Consider the following 19,242-nt stretch of genomic DNA (forward strand, 5'->3'; position numbering starts at 1 on the left):
TTAAAGAATGGGTAAAAGAATGATAGACTACATGTTCCTCTCATTGGATTTATATCTGCCTCATAATCTTTTTATAGTCCTGTGTTACTCCAACCTTTAAAAAAAATCTTATTTTCTTCAAAATTACAATAGAAAAAGCAAAAATAAATAGAAAGAGGAAGGAAGAAAAAATTAAGGTACTGATTTATATATGCTCTTGTTTATTTCAGTCTAAGAAAAAAGTAAAAATCCCCTCTCCATTTCTCTTCTAGCTACTTGTAAAATTCCCCCCTCTTGACAAAGTTGTTAGTTATACATGCTTATTGCCTTTATGTCCACCCGTCAATAATTTTCTCTACTAAATTAGTCTTACTAAAACTCATAATGACTCATGTCATCATTTCCACTGTAGATGTTTAGTCTTAATTCTGTTTGACTCCAAGAAACTTGTAATATAATTTTGTTCAAATCTTTTCTTTGTTTGGCTTCCATTGCATCAAAAATAATTATTTTCATTGCTTGAAGAATAAAATCACACCTGTAGGTTTTAAAACAGAACTCTACACTTTTGAAAATTGTTTGTCTTTTTAAGTGTTTCTTCATTTGTTCTTAGTTATCTAAGATTATATTGAGTCAATGGAATATGTACTCCATAGTTAATGTTTTTAGGCTATAGCATGAAAGACAGTCAGTAGACACATAAACATAGATATATAATAATACTTGCCATGAAGGAAATTAAATGGCATTTTATTATAAAGGACAAAACTAGAGAATGTATCTCTTAGGAAGTATTACTTATGTTGAGATAGAAGTTCCAAGTAGAGTTGTATAGGAGAGAAACACCCAGGTAGAGTGATGTGACTGTCCTGCATTCCTTGAGAGCACTATACTTTTTAGGACCTGAAATGTGTTTTAAGTATAAATAATTTGGTAAGTCTATACAAAGTAATATACAAAAATGTATTATACAGAGATTTATGTATCTTGGTTTTTTTTATAAAATTGACAGTTTGTATTTAAAACACAGTTCATTATAATGGACATTGCAGTGGACTAGTTTTAAACTTTTCTTTCTCTCCAGTATGCTCCACCTTTATGGAAAAACCTCTTGACTAAAATTTCCTTGGTATTAAGTATGAATTGTGTGATAGTTATTAGAAACAGTTGCTATACTCAATGTGGAACATGAAACCTAATGTACAGGGAAATAATAAAAAGGACATGTTTGATACATGACATGTCCATTAATTCTACAGTATAAAATCATGGGAAATTGAAGTATCAACACATGAGAGATCTCAAACAGGAGAAAAAAGTTGGCAGTAGAACTTGTCAAGGAAAGAAAGTAAAACAAATTGGAGGTAGGGAAAGTAATAGATACTTTCTATTATAATTAAAGTTGGAATCAAAGTCCTGCTCATTAAAAGGAAGAGAATAGGAAAGAATTAAAGGAGAAGAATGATTATAGTGTGAAGAGTCTCTTCTAATAACATTATGTTTGAATAAAAATTTAGAAACCTTTTCACTTTGGCATAAATGTTAAAATTTCATGACCTGCTTGTAAGATCTGAATTAAAGTTGATATAATTTTATCTTCTTTTCAAAGTCTATTCCATGATGTCTTACATTGCAAACTCAGCATTACATACTGTTATTAAATTTTACTATCTAAAATAATTGAAAATACTTGTTTTAAAATAAAATGTATAGAACTTGTAGTATGTTGTGTTTATTTACTTAAAATGTTCTTTTAAGTATTTCAGGGTGCATGTATCAAGTAGTTCCTACGATTGGCACCGATGGAAAAAAACTTCTGCAATTACTTCCAATTCCTAAATCTTCTGGAAATCTTATCCCAGTAGTTCAATCTCCAGTCATGTCTCATGGTTTGAAAGGGAATACAGAAAAACCAGTTCAAGTTACTTTTCAAACTCAGATTTCCAGCTCTTCCACAAGTGCATCAGTTCAATTGCCTGTTTTGCAGCCAGCCAATACTACAAAATATTTTCTTACAGGAACAATAGATACATCAGGAAAAGATAGAGTTACTTCTATGGGGACTGGAAATTTTACACCACCAATTTCTAACACTCAGAATCATGGTGTGAAAATTCATAGACTCACCAGGCAAACATTTACTATTCCTCCCTCAACACAAAATGACTCATCTTATTTTATAGTCAATACCCCAAGTCTCCCAGCAAATGTGAATTCTTCAACTTTGCCTTCTGGGCCTCCTTTAACGATTCCAGCCCATGCTGAAGTGAAACCTGTGCTTGCATCACCCTTGCCTCCTTTGGTTCAGCAAAAGATACTTGGAACTGTAACCACAAGTACCTCAGGAACAGTTGAGGCCTCGCAGATACCAGCAGTTTTTTATGTATCTCCTGTAAACTCAGTAAAAATTATTGTTGACAAGAAAACTCAGAATATTTACCACAAACCAGTGACATTCAGTACCTCGCAAATTCCACCAAATGTTGCTACAAAAACACAGTTAAACAGTGGTCAGCATCCTCAAGCTGCTCCAGTGAACTTGATTTTTCAAGAGTATCTACAGCCTGGAATTCCATGTCTTGTTCCTGTTAAGTCTTCAAATAATGTGCCTTCAAAAGTTTTCAATACTTTTGTAGATAGGAAAACTCTGGGAGATAATACAGTAGGTACACCTTTGTTGAGTACCAACAGTTCTAGCAGGACACAGTCCATAAGTGTGCCTATTAAAGATGATGGTTTGATAATGTTTAATGGGAAAGTCTTGTTGAATAAAAAGGGGACATATGGTCTGCCATCAAAAATTGACCAGCAGAATTCTGTTTCTTCTGATATTCCACTAAAAGATTCATCACAGGTAGTAAGTTCAAGTCTGGTCACAGAAATATCCAGAGAGGTTTTAAGTAGTGTTTTGGTTAAAAGTAAATCTTTTCAGTTGAAGACAAAATCACTTTCCAATTCCCAGCCTGCTCCCATGGCCCATATAAAACCAGAGAAGAGTGAAAAAGTGGAGAGACCATCTTTTTCTGTCACAAGTCCACATACTACGAACCAGTCCACTCACTGCCTTAAACAGAGTAAAATTGTATTTATAAACCCAGTTTTTTCAGATGGATTTAGGACAGGACAGAATACCCCCAGAAAAGAAAATCTCATCCAGAACATACGTTCCTCTGTTGATGCAGCAACTGTTACTTCTCAACAGTGTGTTTTCAGAGACCAAGAACCACAGGTAATTTTTCCATGTCAGGGTATTCTTTATATCTGTGTAGAAACGATTTCTTAATTCTCAAAATTATCTGATACCTGTCTCCTACACACATACCCCATCACACATGCTTACTTAAAATTTTCATCTGAATAAATGTTTGAGAAGTACAGTGGTAGAGCCTAAGCAATATCTTTCTCTTTCATTATTTAGCTCGCCAAATCCATAAGACAAAGTCAATCACAGAACAAAGTTCAGAAGAGTTGGAGAGTGATAGGTCTTCAAAGATGAGTAAAACTATGTAAATATGAGTATATGTGTATACTGTATATACACGTATTTGTATATGAAAAGATAGAGTTTTTTGTATATAAAAAGGTTTAAGGTATTTTATCTTTTGTGGTTGTCATGAGAAAAAAATCAGTTTTTTAAGGGCCATGGAAAGGGTGAAATAGAAGCCATTAGAACCTTTCGGTCAAATAAGATTTTATCCGTATCTTTGAGTGTTTGTGCCTTAAACTTAGGGAGGACATAGCAGGAGTTTTGGTTTTTAAAGACAAGTGTATTTCTTTCAGCCTTTCTTTCTGTAGACTCTAATTGAATAACATGTCTATCAGCTACAATTCTCTTCTTAAAATACATGTGTAGCCACTGTTCTTGCTTACTTAGATAATGACTTAATGTTAGTGGCTCTCCCCTTCAGTACAGAAATCACTGAATTTTAAATACAAGGAGGTAAATTGTAATACAATCAAGATGGGTTAAAGACATTAGACTTTTCCAGAAAACTACAGTCTTTCTGTACAGATTTTGCTGTAATTTGCTTTCCTTTGTTTTTTAGTGTCTCAATATGTAGCTGGGCTGGCCTTGAATTTACCATCATCCTGCATCTGCCTACTGAGTGCCTGCTTTACAGGGTACCATGCCCAGCCTAGATTATTTTAAAGTTGCTATACCTAGCATCACCTGATTTACTTGAGAACAGACCCTTGTTACTATTCTATATAATAAATTAAAGATTTTAAAGTTTGTATTTAAATTCAGTTGTTTGAATGCATGGTGAATATAATTGTAGTGTAAATCTTTTAAAGCATGAATTGGTCTCTTGTGAAAGATTAGAAAATTGCTTATTTGCTAATCCTACATAGTAATCCAAGAAATTAGCAATATCATGGTTATTTTTTCTCATTTCCAGACCCAGTATGAGATGGCATCAATATTAAAAAAAGATATTCAAGAAAGAAGTAACAAGAAATATTCTCAAGGAAACCATACCAAGGCATCATATCTGAAGAATGATGCTGAATTTAAAAAGATATTTGGTCTCACTAAAGATTTGAGAGTGTGTCTTACTCGAATTCCTGACCATCTGAGCTCTACAAAAAGTTTTGATTCCTTTAACAATTTGATGAAAAGTAGTTCTTACAAAGATGCAAACGTTGTGATGAAGGAAGAAAAAAAACAGGTAATAGTTTTTAAAGGTATGACATTTTTGTAGGTGTGACAAACATATAGCTATAATTATCTTTTATTTGGTTTTCAATGTACTTTAGATTGAGTGATGATTTTTTTTTTGCCAAATTTGTGGATATCTCATGAAACAATGACAAATCTTATACACAGATAAAAATATATTCTTAGTTAATTCAAGTTAAGTATTTTTAGTTACCTTTTTTCTGTTTGTAATGTAAGAAAATAGTCAGAAGCCTTACAAATAGTTATCCTATTTCAAAGAATTATTTAAAGGAGATAAGTGTAGGGGAAAATATAAACATATTGATATTCATTGGAGTATTAACACTACATTTTAAGCAGCATATATAGTAAGTAATATGCATCACTATAGTTATGCTTATGAACATTATAATCTAGTATTCTGGTCTTCAACTGTTTGAGATAAACTTTTCTAAGAAAAAGTTTCTCCATGTGCCTACTTTGCAAATGAAATGAAAAACTTGGTGCTTCTTAGTTATGGTTTCATTTCAGTCATGGCTTCTAATACCCAATTTAAGCCAGAAAATGTAAATAAACCAGCTTGTTCTCCAAGACTATGATTGTGACTTTTCATTTTGCCTACCACTTAGTAGAATTGAGTTTTTACTATAGTTGTCCCCACTGAAATTTGTGGAGTTGAATTTAATTGCTATTATTTGTGTGCCATCTTTGATTTGGGAGTATGTAGCATAGTAATAACATTTTTTTTTCCTTATTCAACATTGCAACAGAGTTTCTCTAAGAAAAGAAATGCAAAACCCATGAAGAAAATGGATTACACAAAAAGGAGAAAAATTGAAAATGCTAGTGACATGGTCATGAACGTCATGAATGGAACTGATGTTGCTAATTCCCAACTCCTTAGTAGTATTTTACCAATATCAGACATAGCACAACATAACATTATCACAAGCCATAGTACAACCAGGGAAGACAAGAGAACTGAAACAGAACACTGCTGTCATGAGAAGCAGGAAAAAGGCACATTAAGTTCAAGCACATCTTTTGAACAAAGTAATTATTTTAATAAAAACTATACTGAAGATATATTTCCAGTGACACCACCAGAACTAGAAGAAACCATCAGAGATGAAAAAATAAGAAGACTTAAGCAAATTCTAAGAGAAAAAGAAGCAGCTCTTGAAGAATTGCGTAAGAAGATGCACCAAAAACAATAAAATGTCTATGGGTTAAAGACTTATATTACTACAGTAGTTCCCTCTTGCCTGTCATGGATCCCCAGTGGATGCCTGAAACTGAAGGTGATACCAAATCTTATATAAAACCACTCTAAAGTCATGACGTTTGTTAACAACTAAATGTCTACTTAGAAAAATAACAGGCAAGTTATATACAGTACAAATATACTGAATGAAGAAGATAATTGTTACCCTCAACAGAACACTGGAATTTTTATAATGCTACTCAGAAAGATAGTTTAAATGTTACAAATTCCTTCTTTCTGGAGTTTCTCATCAATACTTAGGTGTGTATGATGGGGAACAAAAAGCAACTGCAAATTATAAAGGACTGCTCTCTTGTAAAGGCATTCTCAAAGTATCATTGTATATGAAACTTGAGGAGTTCCAAAAAGGATTGAGTCATATGACTTGTCAGTAATCTACATGAAGTATTTTGACTTACTTGTTTTGGAAGAAAAGTTTGGGTATTTTTCTGTGAAATGCAACTCCCCAGATTGGAGTATTTTGTATAAGTTTTTTGTTAATATTTTATCTTCAACTAAATTCCTCAGGTTTTACCCTAAGAATATTGTGTATTAAAATTCTACAATCCAAGATATGGAGTCAGCTGTAAGCATAACTTTACCATTGAGTTTATATGTGGACTGTCTTGGTCTTCTTCCCAAAAAATGATATGACCTGTTGTTGATATTTTTATTTCATCAAGAAAATCTATTATAATAAATGTATTCAAATATTTTTCAATGTGAAGTGCATATGCTTTTTGCATGTCTACAATATTTTATTCCTAAAGAAAATTTTGAAATTTAGGTCATTTGGTGATATACTTTATTTTTGCCTTACAAATTATGTATTACAAAGATGTAATTTATGGAGACATTACTCAGCAGTTAAGAGCCCTTGCTGTTTGTCCAGAGGACCTAAGTTTAGTTCCCAGCACCCACATTTGGTGGCTTATAAACACCTGTAACTAGAGCTCCAGAGGACCAAATGCTGCCTTCTGACATCTAGCATCTACATACATATGGTATATACTCACACAGACACACACATACTGTATTTTTTAATTATATGTTACTTAACAGCTTTTTTTATTTTTTGGTACATTTACATACATGTGTTATATAGGTTATCTGAAAGGTAGATCTGGATTGTAGTCACTTGTAAGACTTCTCTCAAACTATAGGTTTTCTGTAGAAGCATCCATTTTCTGTGGTCAGTCTTTGATTTGGGATAGTTTGAGAGAATAGTGAACATCTGGAGAATAAAAAGGCAAGACTAGCAAGTTAAACTATTAAATGCCTAGAAATATGATCCAGAAAACTGTAGGAACAACAAGGAAAAATAGTAAAGCAAAGTATTAAATAGGAATAAAACAAATCAATTAGATTCTTCTACTTTTTGTAGTAATAGTTTTATTGAAGTATAATTTTCACACCATAAAATTTACCCTTAAGTTAGTTATATTCATAACAAACCCAAAAGAGGACGAAACAAACACACACACACACACACACACACACACACACACACTTAGAGGAACAGAAATAACTCAAAGCCATATCATCAGCCCCATCCCATCATGGATGACCGCTCCTGAACACTGGGAAGCTGGAGTGCAGTGTAGAGCCTGCAGGTAGCGCAGCAGGCTCCAGAATATCTTTTCCATGTAGTCTGTACTCATTGTCAGCATCAGGGCTGATTTCTGTGTCTTCCAGGATGCTTAGCTGGTCTTTACTTTTGGCCAACACTCATGCCTCAGAGCATCTTTCAGCAGTTCTTTCAACTTACTCATGCTAGAGGATGGAAGGGCTACTAAATCTGGTCATCTTCAGGGAATTCCTGAAGTTATTTTGAGTTTATGTTCCAAACTTAATGAGCTTCCCCACATTGCAACATCTTTGTTGTAAAGTATTTGCCTCAAAGATAGAGGTTCATACTGAGAAAACATCCTGATGCAGTTTTACTATTCTACAAGAGTTTATTAAAATAAATGCAACAAAAGTCATAAAAGATATACTTTTCATCATCAATTTCATTTTCTTACCTTTTTATTTTAGTCTGCTTGTTTACTTGCCGATTAATGGTTTTCTATTCACTAACTTCAAGTGCTTATTTCTCCTTATACATTTTATGATACTTGAAAGCTGGCTTGAATCCTTTATAACAAGATTATCCCGGGGTGATAGGGATATTGAGTTTGATCCTCAGAACCAAACTGAAATGTGCCGTGCATAGTGATAAAAGCTTGAATTCCAGTGCTGGGGAACCCAGAATAAGTATTTCTAGGTCAGTGACAATCTTATCTTGAAAGAAAGGTTATCTTAGGGCTGCCATACAACATGATGTACATACCTATACCAACAACAGAAATAATCACAATATGTCTTTGGTCTGAAACTCCCAACTCTCTCAATTCAATTCATACTCAGTTTTCATCTTTATCACAAACGCAAAGCTGCTTTTTTCCTTCAATGATGTTTATTTTGCTCAATGTGATGGTTAGTCTATTTTTACTAGCTTGTCAGCAACATTGACACATTTTTTTAATTTTAAATGTATGTTTATTAATCAGTAGTGATACAATTTATAATTGCAAGATCCAATGAAAAGCCAAATTTCTCAGTATTTTAAAATTACTGGGTTTTACTCTTTGAGATTTGAGGAAAACAAATCAGTATTCCCAGGTATGTTAAGAGTTGTCAAAATTATAGTATTTTAAACATCTTGGCAACATTATACTCTATGGTTGGGACAGCTACAATTTTAAAGAATAAAATACAGTAAGTTTGGAAGTACTTAAGGTATATATAGTCTACAAGAAGATTAATGAAAACCATAACTTGAAATTTAGTCTGTTGCTGTAAAGTAACAGCCCCTCGTAGAATGACATGTGGACACTAGCCATTTAAGGACTTACTTTGCATTATGATTGTGTTATCCTTGGAAAGATTATTCAGAGGACATACACAAAACAGACTATGTATGTTAATTCATTAGTAACATTTTGTTTATTACTCTGTCTTGGTCTCTTTTTTGTTATACTGTTACAACCATATCTACAGTGTGTGTGTGTGTGTGTGTGTGTGTGTGTGTGTGTGTACACAATAGGCCAGGGTCCACATATGAAAGACTATGCTTTGTATTTTTTTTGATCTTTCTGAATTTGAATGACCGTGCTTAACAGTATCTATTCTAAGTCCATACATTTTTCTGCAAATTTTATCATTTCATTCTTCTTTAAAGCTAAATAATGCACAATTTATATATGCTCTGGGTTTCATTACCTACTCACTTGTTGAAAGAAATTCGGTTGGTTCATTTATTGATTTAGTCAATGGAACTACAGTAAATATGGGTCTGAGACGATTGCTAAGCATTTAAAGGGACAATTCCACAGGGCCTAGACTTGGTTCCCAGCACACGCATGGCAGCTTACAAACATTTGTAACTCCAGCCCCAGGTTTATGGAACACCCTCTTCTGGCTTTCTTGAGCACCAGCCAGGCATGTGATGCACAGACACTCATGCAAGCAAAATACCAGTACAAGTAAACATTAAAAAAGTACAGTCCTCATGTTGAAACTAGTTTTAAAGACAAATACTTTCAAGTATTAATTCTGTATTTTCTAGTTCTCAACAGAACATCTCTCTGAAAGATTTACTTTCATGTTGAGAGTAGGAAGGGTGGACATCCCTGTCTTGTTCTGTTTTTTTATTACTTTTATTCTCTGGAGATTATAATATAATTTCATCATTTTCTTTTTCCTCCCCTCTCTCCAAACTCTTCCTCCAAGTCTGAAATTTAATTACTTCTATTTTTAAAAAAAAATAGAATTGCACCATTTCTCCTTCCCCCTTTCTCCCTCCAAACCAACATTTCCTTTACCTATTCATCATTTGATGAAGATCCAGGATATTTCCATTTTCTGCCTATTATAAATAGCTCAATAATAAACACGTGTGTGGAAGCATCTTTGCAGAATGGTGATTTAGCGTCCTTCCAGTATACAAGAAGGTTTTATTGGAATTGATTTGAGTTTTTTAAATCTAGAATAATGTTAAACATGGGATTGTTATATATAACATTTATTATGTTGTTCCAAGTCCTACCTTCTGTAGAACTTTTATTATGAAGTATGTTGGATTTTATCAAAGGCTTTTTCTACATCTGAGATAACTATTATGAGATAATTGACTGAAGTTACAGATGGTTATGAGCTGAGATGTAAGTGCTGGGAATTAAAGCCAGGTTCTCTGGAAGAGTAGTCAGTACCTTTAAATGCTGAGCAATATCCCCAAACCTATATTGTTGCCATTCCGTGTTTTTTTTTTTCATTAAAGCCATTCATATTTTTTACTTCTTAGCCTACTTGAGTTGAACTATTTTTAACCCTGTGTCTCTGGGATAAAGCCAACTTGATCATGATGGGTGATTTTCTCAATGCATGCCTATACTTGGTTTGCAAACATTTTATTTAAAAAAATATGCATTATCTATGCTCATCAGGAACATTCATCTCTGCATTTTAACTTAATTATCATTTACGTAGCAGATAATATCCACTTAAAAATGAAAACACCATATTTTTCTTTCTGAATCAAGGTTATCTCACTCCGGCTTATTATATTTTAGATGCGTCCATTTACCTCCAAACCTCATGATGTCATTTTCAACCGCTTATTAATATATATACCACTTTTTTCATCTATTCTTCAGTTGAGTGACATCCAGATTGTTTCCAATTTCTGGCTATTATAAATAAAGCTACAAAGAACATAGTCAAGCAACTGTCTTTGTAGTAAAATGGAGCAAACTTTGGATATATGCACAAGAATGGAATAGCTAGGTCTTGAAGTATATCAATTTATATTTTTCTGAGGACCCACCACATTGTTTTCCATAGTGGTTGTATAAGTTTGTACTCCCACCAGCAATGGAAAGGTGTTTATTTGCTCCAATACCTTGCCAGCATGTACTGTTATTCTTGTGATTGATCTTAGCCATGTGACAGTTGTTAATTGGAATCTCAAAGTAGTTTTGATTTGCATTTCCCAGGTAGCTAAGGATGTTGAACATTTAAGTGTTTCTCAGCCATTTGAGATTTCTATATTGAGAATTCTGTCTAGATCTGTACCCCATTTTTTAAAAAATTATTGACTGTGAATTTCACATCATGCTCCCCAGTTCTACTCATCTCCCCATCCCTCCATATCCACTGTCTGCCCTTGAACCCTCCCAACAAAAAGAAAACAGGAAACATCTCTCCATGGACCATGTGCTGTGCCACACAGTATACTCTTACCCAGTGTTCATTGCAATGAGTCATTGGTCTGGTTGGAGAAATCTGGCTTCTATTACACTATCAATACTGTGTGCTTAACAGGACTCCTCTTTGATATGCTGTTGTTGTCATGGAGATCCTGTGGCTTTAGTTCTGTATTTGTATATTTCTTAGCTACTTGAAATTTCTCTGAGTATTCTCTGTTTAATTCTGTTTCCCATTTTTAATTGAATTATTTGATTTGTTGATCTATACTTATAGTTTTTTCCCTACTTTTATATTATACTTCTATTAAATGTTGAGTTGATAAAAAATCTTTTCCCATTCCATAGGCTACTTCTTCATTACCAGTGTCTTTGGCCTTACAGAAACTATTCAGTTTCACCAAGTCCCATTTATTAGTCATTCATTTAGATGCCTGTGATATCAGACTTTTTTTGAAAAAGTTGTCTCCACTGGCAATCCATTCAAAGCTAGTCTCCATTTTCTCTTCTATCTGATTTTATGTTGAGGTCCTTGATCTACTTAGAGTTGATTTTTGTGCAGGGTGTTAAATATGAATCTTTTTGCATTCTATATAGGCAGACATCGAGTTTGACCAGCAACATTTGTTGAAGTTTTTTTTTTCAGTGCAAGTTTCTGACTTCTTTATCAAAAATCAGGTATCCATATGTATGTAGATTTGTGTCTGGGTCTTTGGTTAAATTCCATTGGTTATATTGTCTGTTGTTACACCAATACCATGTAGGTTTTTTTATTACTATAGCTCTGTAGTACAACTTGAAATCATGGATGGTAGGACCTGCAGCAATTCTGTTGTTGAGGATTATTTTAACTATACTGGGATTTTTGTTTATCCATATGAGGTTGAGAATTGCCAATTCCTGGACTGTAAAATTTTCTCTTAGAATTTTGATGAGGATTGCATTGAATCTGTAAATTGCTTTTCATAGGATGGCCATTTTTTACTGTGCAAGTCCTATAGGTCTATGCGTATGAGAGATCTTTCCATCGTCTATTATCTATTTCCATCTTCAAAGATTTGAAGATTTTATCATACGAGTCTTTCACTTGCTTGCTTACAGTTGCTGCCAGATACTTTAGATTGTGACTACTGTGACAGTGGTGTTTTCCTGCTTTTTGCCATCCTATTTGTATATAGGAAGGCTATTGATTTTTTTCTTTTTCTTTCTTTTCTTTATTTTTTTGTTGTTAATGTTGCTGAAACTGTTTGTTGGTTATAGGAGCTCCCTAGTATTATTTTTATGGTCACTTATATACACTATCATCTCATCTACAAATAAGGATCCTTTGACTTCTTCCTTTACTATATCCATCCCCTTGATCTCTCTCACTTATTTTATTGCTCTAGCTAAAACTTCAAATACTACTTTGAATAGATATGAAGAGACTGGACAACCTTGTCTTGTTCCTGATTTTAGTGGAATTGCTTTGATTTTCTGTCCATTGAAGTTGATGTTGGTGTGCTGTAAATTGCCTTTATTATGTTGAGGTATGTCCCTTGTATACTTAATCTCTACAGTACTTTGATAATGAAGAGTGCCTGTGTTTGATAATGAAGAGTTCTCTGAATTTAACAAGATAGTCTTTCACTTTCTTTCAGTTTTTATGGTGGGTTACATTTACTGATTTTTCATATATTAAACCATCCTTACATCTCTAGGATGAAACCTTGATGATGACTGAAAATCTTTTTGATGTGTTCTTGTATTCAAGTATATATTTAAGTATTTATTCAAAGATCAAGTATTTTTCATCTATATTTATAATGGAAATAGGTCTGTAATTCTCTTTTTGTGTTGACTCTTTATGTGATTTGGGTATCACAATAACTGTGGCTTCATAAAATGAATTGATCAGTGATCCTTATGTTTCTTATTGTGAGGAATGAGCTTTAATACCTCTTTAAAAATCTGGTAGAATTCTGCACTAAAACTATCTAGTCCTGTGCTATTTATGCTTGTGAGATTGCTAATGACTGCTTCTATTTTACTAGAGGTTTTAAGTCTATTTAAATTGTTTCTGATTTTAGTTTTTCTTTAGTCATACTTCCTATTGAGAAAATTGTCCATTTCTGTTAGATTTTCCAATTTTGTGAATTATGGGATTTTAAATTATGTCCTTCTGGATTTCCTTGGCATCTGTATTTATGCCTCCATTTTTTTATGATTTTATTAATTTAGATACTCTCTGTCTTTTCATTAGCCTGAATTAAGATTTGATCATCTTGTTGATTTTTCTCAAAGAACCAACTCATTGTTTTATTGATTCTTTATATTTTCTTTGTTTCTATTTTATTGAGTTCAGTTCTCAATTTGATAATTTCTTATCTTTTCCTCCTATTTTTTATTTGAGAAATATCAGGTGTACTGTTAGATTGGTAGTATGAGATCTCTAATTTTTTTTAATGTAGTCATTTGGGTCTATGAACTTTCATCTTAGCACCACTTTCTCTTATTTTGACAATATTGCAACATTTTTATTGATATCAAAGAAGTTAAACATTATTTGTTATTAAGGACTTTCATATATAAGCCAAAAATAATGGGCTATAGGCATATAAAAACATAGAAATATATAAGGCAATAGTAACTTTTAGCTAAGTGAGGTAACTATTAAAACTTAAAAGAATGAATGAAGTCATGCATAGAGATGAACATTCTGCTTCCAGTACATGTGGAGGAACTTTGGGCTTTATGGATTTTGTTGTTGTTGTTGTTGTTGTTGTTGTTGTTGTTGTTGTTGTTGCTATTGGCAAGACAAAGAAAATTGACTGCATAATCTATTTGTAATCATAAATAAGGTGGGAAAATGTTGAGAATAATGACTAATAAACCTTTATTAGAAAATGATTCTACAGTATAGTGGCCCAGTAATAAAAGAGCCATAACAGGAACTTATTATTGCTTATTATTAAAGTTTTCTTTAGAAATGCTTTTTTAAAAAAATATTTATTTTATGTATGAGTACACTGTCACTGTCCTCAGACACACCAGAAGAGGGCATCAGACCCATTGCAGATGGTTGTGACCCACTATGTGGTGGCTGGGAAATGAACTCACGACCTCTGGAAGAGCAGCCCCTTGAAATGCTTTTTAATTTTTGAAAGCTCCTTCCTTTCATATTATTCACTGTCATCAGATTCCTCTCCTCTAATACCTTGTCTTTCTGCCCACCTACTTGTTGGCCTCATCTTCTTCCCAGGAATCTACTCCAACTCTCATGCCTTTTTTTTTTTTTTTGGTATTTTTTAAATTGGATAAGTTATGTGTTTACATTTCAAATGTTATGCCTTTTCCCCTCTCCCAAACCCCCTCTCCTTTGCCTGCATCTATGAAGATTCTTACACACCCACCCCCCACTGCCACTTAATACCATTGCATTCCCCCTACACTGGCGAAATGAGGTTTCACAGAACCAAAGACTTCTCCTCCTAATGATGCCAGACAATGCCATCCTCTGCTACATATGCAGGTGGAGCATGGGTCTCTCTTTAGTTGGTGGTTCAGTCCCTGGAAGCTCAGAGGTTCTGGTTAGTTGGTATTGTTGTTCTTCCCATGGGTTTGCAAACCCCGTCAGTTCCTTCAGTTTTTTTCTATTCCGCCATTTGGATCTCTATGATCAGTCCAATGGTTAGAAGTCAAAATATCCCTATTTGCAGATGATATGATAGCATACTATAAGTGACAGATCGGAAATGAGGAAGACAAAATATCACTATTTGCAGACGATATGATTGTATACTTAACTGATCCCAAAAGTTCCACCAGAGAACTCCTAAACCTGATAAACAACTTCAGCAAAGTGATTGGATATAAAATTAACTCAAACAAATCAGTAGCCTTCCTCTACTCAAAGGATAAGCAAGCTGAGAAGGAAATTAAGGATACAACACCCTCCACAATAGTCATAAATAATATAAAATACCTTGGTGTGACTCTAACCAAGCAAGTGAAAGATTTGGATGACAAGAACTTCAAGTCACTGAAGAAAGAAATTGAAGAAGATCTCAGAAGATGGAAAGATCTCCTATGCTTGTGGATTTTAATATAGTAAAAATTATCATCTTGACAAAAGCAGTCTACAGATTCAGTGTAATCCCTATCAAAATTCCAACACAATTCTTCATAGAGGTAGAAAGAGAAATCTGCAAATTCATTTTGAATAAAAAAGAATCCAGGATAGCAAAAACTATTCTCAACAATAAAAGAACTTCTGGAGAATCACCATCCCTGACCTCAAGCTTTATTACCGAGCAATCATGATTAAAAACTGCATGGTATTAGTACAGAGAAAGGTCTATCAATGAAATTGAATCAAAGACCAGAAAAGATGGCATTTTCAACAAATGATTCAGGTTCAACTGGAAGTCAGCATATAGAGGAATGCAGATTGATTCATTCTTATCATTTGTACTAAGCTCAAGTCCAGTGCATCAAAGAACTCTACATAAAACCAGATACACTAAATCTAATAGAAAATAAAGAGGGGAAGAAGCACAAACACATTAGCAGAAGGAAATTTCTGGAACAGAACACCAGTGGCTTATGCTCTAAGATCAAGAATCGAAAAGTGGGACCTCATAAAATTGCAAAGCTATAAGTCAAAGGACACTGTCTTTGGGACAACACCACAGCCAGCAGATTGGCAAAAGATATTTACCAATCCTATATCTGATAGAGGGCTAATATCTAATATATACAAAAAACTCCAGAACTTAAGAGTCCAGAGAACAAAATAATCATATTAAAAACTGGGGAATGGAGCTAAACAAAGAATTCTCAATTGAATACTGAATGGTAGAGTAACACCAAAAGAGAAATGCAAATCAAAACAACCCTAAGATTCCACCTCACACCAGTTAGAATGGCTTAGTTAAAAAAACTCAGGTTACAGCAGATGCTGGTGAGGATGTGGATAAAGAAGAACACTCCTCCACTGTTAATAGGATTGCAAGCTGGTACAACCACTCTGGAAATAAATCTGGTGGTCCTTCAGAAAGGACACAGTACTACCTGAGGACCCAGCTATACTACTCCTGGGCATATACCCAAAAGATCCTCCAACATATAACAAGGATACATGCTCCACTATGTTCATAGCAGCCTTATTTAAAATAGCTGAAAACTAGAAAGAACCCAGTTGCCCTTCAACAGAGGAATGGATACAGAAATTGTGGTCCATTTACACAATGAAGTACTACTCAGCTGTTAAAAACAATGACTTCATGAAATTCATAGGCAAATGGATGGAAGTAAAAAATATCATCCTGTGTGAGGTAACCCAATCACAAAAAAAACAGACATGGCATGCATTCACTGAAAAGTGGATATTAGACCAAAATCTCGGATTACCCATGATACAATTCATAGACGATATGAAGCTCAAGAAGTGGGAAGAACAAAATGTGAATGTTTCAGTCCTTAGAAGAGTGAACAAAATACTCATAGGAGAAAATATAGAGACAAAGTGTAGATCAGAGAGCAGAGGAAAGGCCATCCAGAGACTGTCACACTTGGGGAATCCATCCCACATACAGTAACCAAGCCCAGACTCTATTTTGGATGCCAAGAAGTACATGCTGACAGAAGCCTGATATGGATGTCTCTTGAGATGCTCTGCCAGAGCCTTACTGATACAGATGAGGATGCTTGCATCTAATCTTTGGACTGAGCACAGGGATCCTAATGCAAGATTTAGAGTAAGGACTGAAGGAGCTGAAGGGTTTGCAACCCCATAGGAAGAACAACAATATCAACCAACCAGTCCCCCCAGAGCTCCCAGAGACTTAACCACCAACCAAATAGTGCACATGAGGGGACCCATGGCTCTAGCTGCATATGTAACAAAGGAAGGCATTGTCTGACATTACTAGGAGGAGAAGCTCTTGGTCCTGTGAAGGCTCATTTCCCAAGTGTAGGGTAATGCCAAGGTGTTGAGGTAGAAGTGGCTTGGTGGGAGCATCTTCATAAAAGCAGTGAGGAGGGGTGATGGGAGAGGGAGGAAAGGGTATAATGTTTGAAACGTATATACATAAAATATCCAAAAAAAGGGACATAGGTCAGTTCCTAAGAAAAATTTGATCTATTTTTTGAACTTTAATTTTATTTATGTGTAAGTATGATACATCTGTATGTGAGATCTCCTGGAGCTGGATTTACAGATGCTTATAATCCACCTGATGTAAATGTTGGAACAGAACTCAAGGAACACTGAAAGAGCAGTCGGTCTCCCTAACTGCTAAGCCATCTGTTTGGGTCTTATCTAACTAATGTCAGGACACTTAATATTCCAATTGTGTCTGTTCTATAATTCACAACCACTTGGATATTTCATTCATCATACTTTGGGTATGCATTGTAGTAAGCTAGAATTTTGGAAAAATAGGATTGAAAAATTTGCTTGTGCTTGTCAATAATGTATCCTTAATTTTTAAGATATGATGTCTTAACATGTGATTTACTAATAGCATTAACTGAACAATAATGCTAGCATTAAACTACAATGTACACATTAAAATGAGTTAAAAAATGGAAGTATAACCAACTTTCAATAAATTTGAAAAGATTAAAATTTTTTAAAAAGTAACTCCTAAACCCAAGCATCCAGGAAATTTTGGCTTCCGGTTTCCACCTGTGCCTGGAGCTGACCTGATACCACAGCTCTCTGTACTCAGATCTCAGTGCCAAAAGTCCTGAGAGCACAGATCCCACCAGGAGAAAGCCAGTTTCCAGGAGCATTGACCCACCTGAGAGCAGAGGTAAGACCTACTTCTGCACTCTAGGACCAGTCTGGAGCCCTGAGGACAAAGGAACTGAGGAGCAGCCTGGAACAGTATTCTACTAGTTTCCAGCTATACCTGGAGCTGACTGAATGCCACAACTCTCTGTACCCAGATCTCATGGAGAAAAAGTAAGACTCAGGAGTGCAGACTATCCTGAGAGCACAGGTAAGACCACAACTTCTGTTCAAATTCCTGACCCAAGAGGAACCTTCCTGGAGCTTGCTGGACAGCAGAACCGAGGACCAGTCTGGAAAAGGATCTTTCATGTTGTTACCTATGCCCAGAGCTGACCCTGTGACACAGCTCTCTGTACCCAGATCACACTGGGAGAAAGCTGGTCTCCAGAAGTGCACACTTACAGGAGCCACTGCCAGACACAGCAAGACCATCTAACACCAGAGATAAGCAAGAAGCAAGGACAAACACCAAAGCAATAAAAACCAAGGCCCCTTGGCGTCATCAGAACCAAGTTTCCCCACCACAGTAAGCCCTGGATACCCCAACACACTGGAAAAGCAAGATATTGATTTTAAATCACGACTCATGACGATGGTATAGAACTTTAAGGAGGACATAAATAACTCCCTTAATGAAATACAAAACAACACAGGTAAACAGATAGAACCCATTAAAGAGGAAAAACAAAACTCCCTTAAATAATTACAGGAAAACAAACCAGACAGGTGAAGTAATTGAACAAAACCATCCAGGATCTAAAAATGGAAATAGAAAAATAAATCCCAAAAGGAGACAATCCTAGAGATAGAAAAACTAGGAAAAAGATCAGTAGTCGTAGACAAAAACACCAACAGAATACAAGAGATTGAAATGAGATGTCACAGGGACAGAAGATACCGTAGAAAACATTGACAAAACCTTCAAAGAAAATGTGAAACACAAAAAGCTCCTAATCCAAAACATCCAGGAAATCCAGGACACAATGAAAAGATCAAACCTAAGGATAAGTATACAAGTGAATGAAGTTTCCTAACTTAAAGGGCCAATAAATATCTTCAAAAAATTATAGAAGCAAACTCCCCTAACCTAGAGAAAGAGATGCCTATAAGCATACAAGAAACATGCAGAACTCCAGATTGGACCAGAAAAGAAATTCCTCCATTCACATCATAGTCAAAACACCAAATGCACAAAACAAAGAACATTTAAAGAAGTAAGGGGAAAAGGTCAAGTAGCATATAAAGGCAGATCTATCAGTATTACACCAGATTTTTCACTAGAGACTATGAAAGCCAGAAAATCCAAGACAGATGT

At 34.6% G+C, this 19,242-nt stretch overlaps 1 protein-coding gene across 3 annotated transcripts in view; it reads left to right on the plus strand.

Annotated features, from left to right (window-relative positions):
- Lrif1 (ligand dependent nuclear receptor interacting factor 1) overlaps positions 1-6,624 on the plus strand; it is a 91,108-nt gene extending 84,484 nt beyond the window's left edge. Inside the window, exons 2-4 of one of the 3 annotated variants that reach the window (NM_001127485.1) lie at positions 1,738-3,208; positions 4,380-4,649; positions 5,410-6,624. In NM_001127485.1, coding sequence (NP_001120957.1) covers positions 1,738-3,208; positions 4,380-4,649; positions 5,410-5,856 — 2,188 coding nt within the window. In that variant the 3' untranslated portion in view covers positions 5,857-6,624. Of the gene's footprint in view, positions 1-1,737; positions 3,209-3,397; positions 3,492-4,379; positions 4,650-5,409 lie in introns of those variants that run through there. The other 2 variants (XM_006233147.5, XM_039102422.2) reach the window with 2 other exon arrangements.
- The last annotated feature ends 12,618 nt before the right edge of the window (positions 6,625-19,242 follow it).

The sequence above is a fragment of the Rattus norvegicus genome, chromosome 2 (genome assembly GCF_036323735.1).
Source record: "Rattus norvegicus strain BN/NHsdMcwi chromosome 2, GRCr8, whole genome shotgun sequence".
Taxonomy (NCBI): domain Eukaryota; kingdom Metazoa; phylum Chordata; class Mammalia; order Rodentia; family Muridae; genus Rattus; species Rattus norvegicus.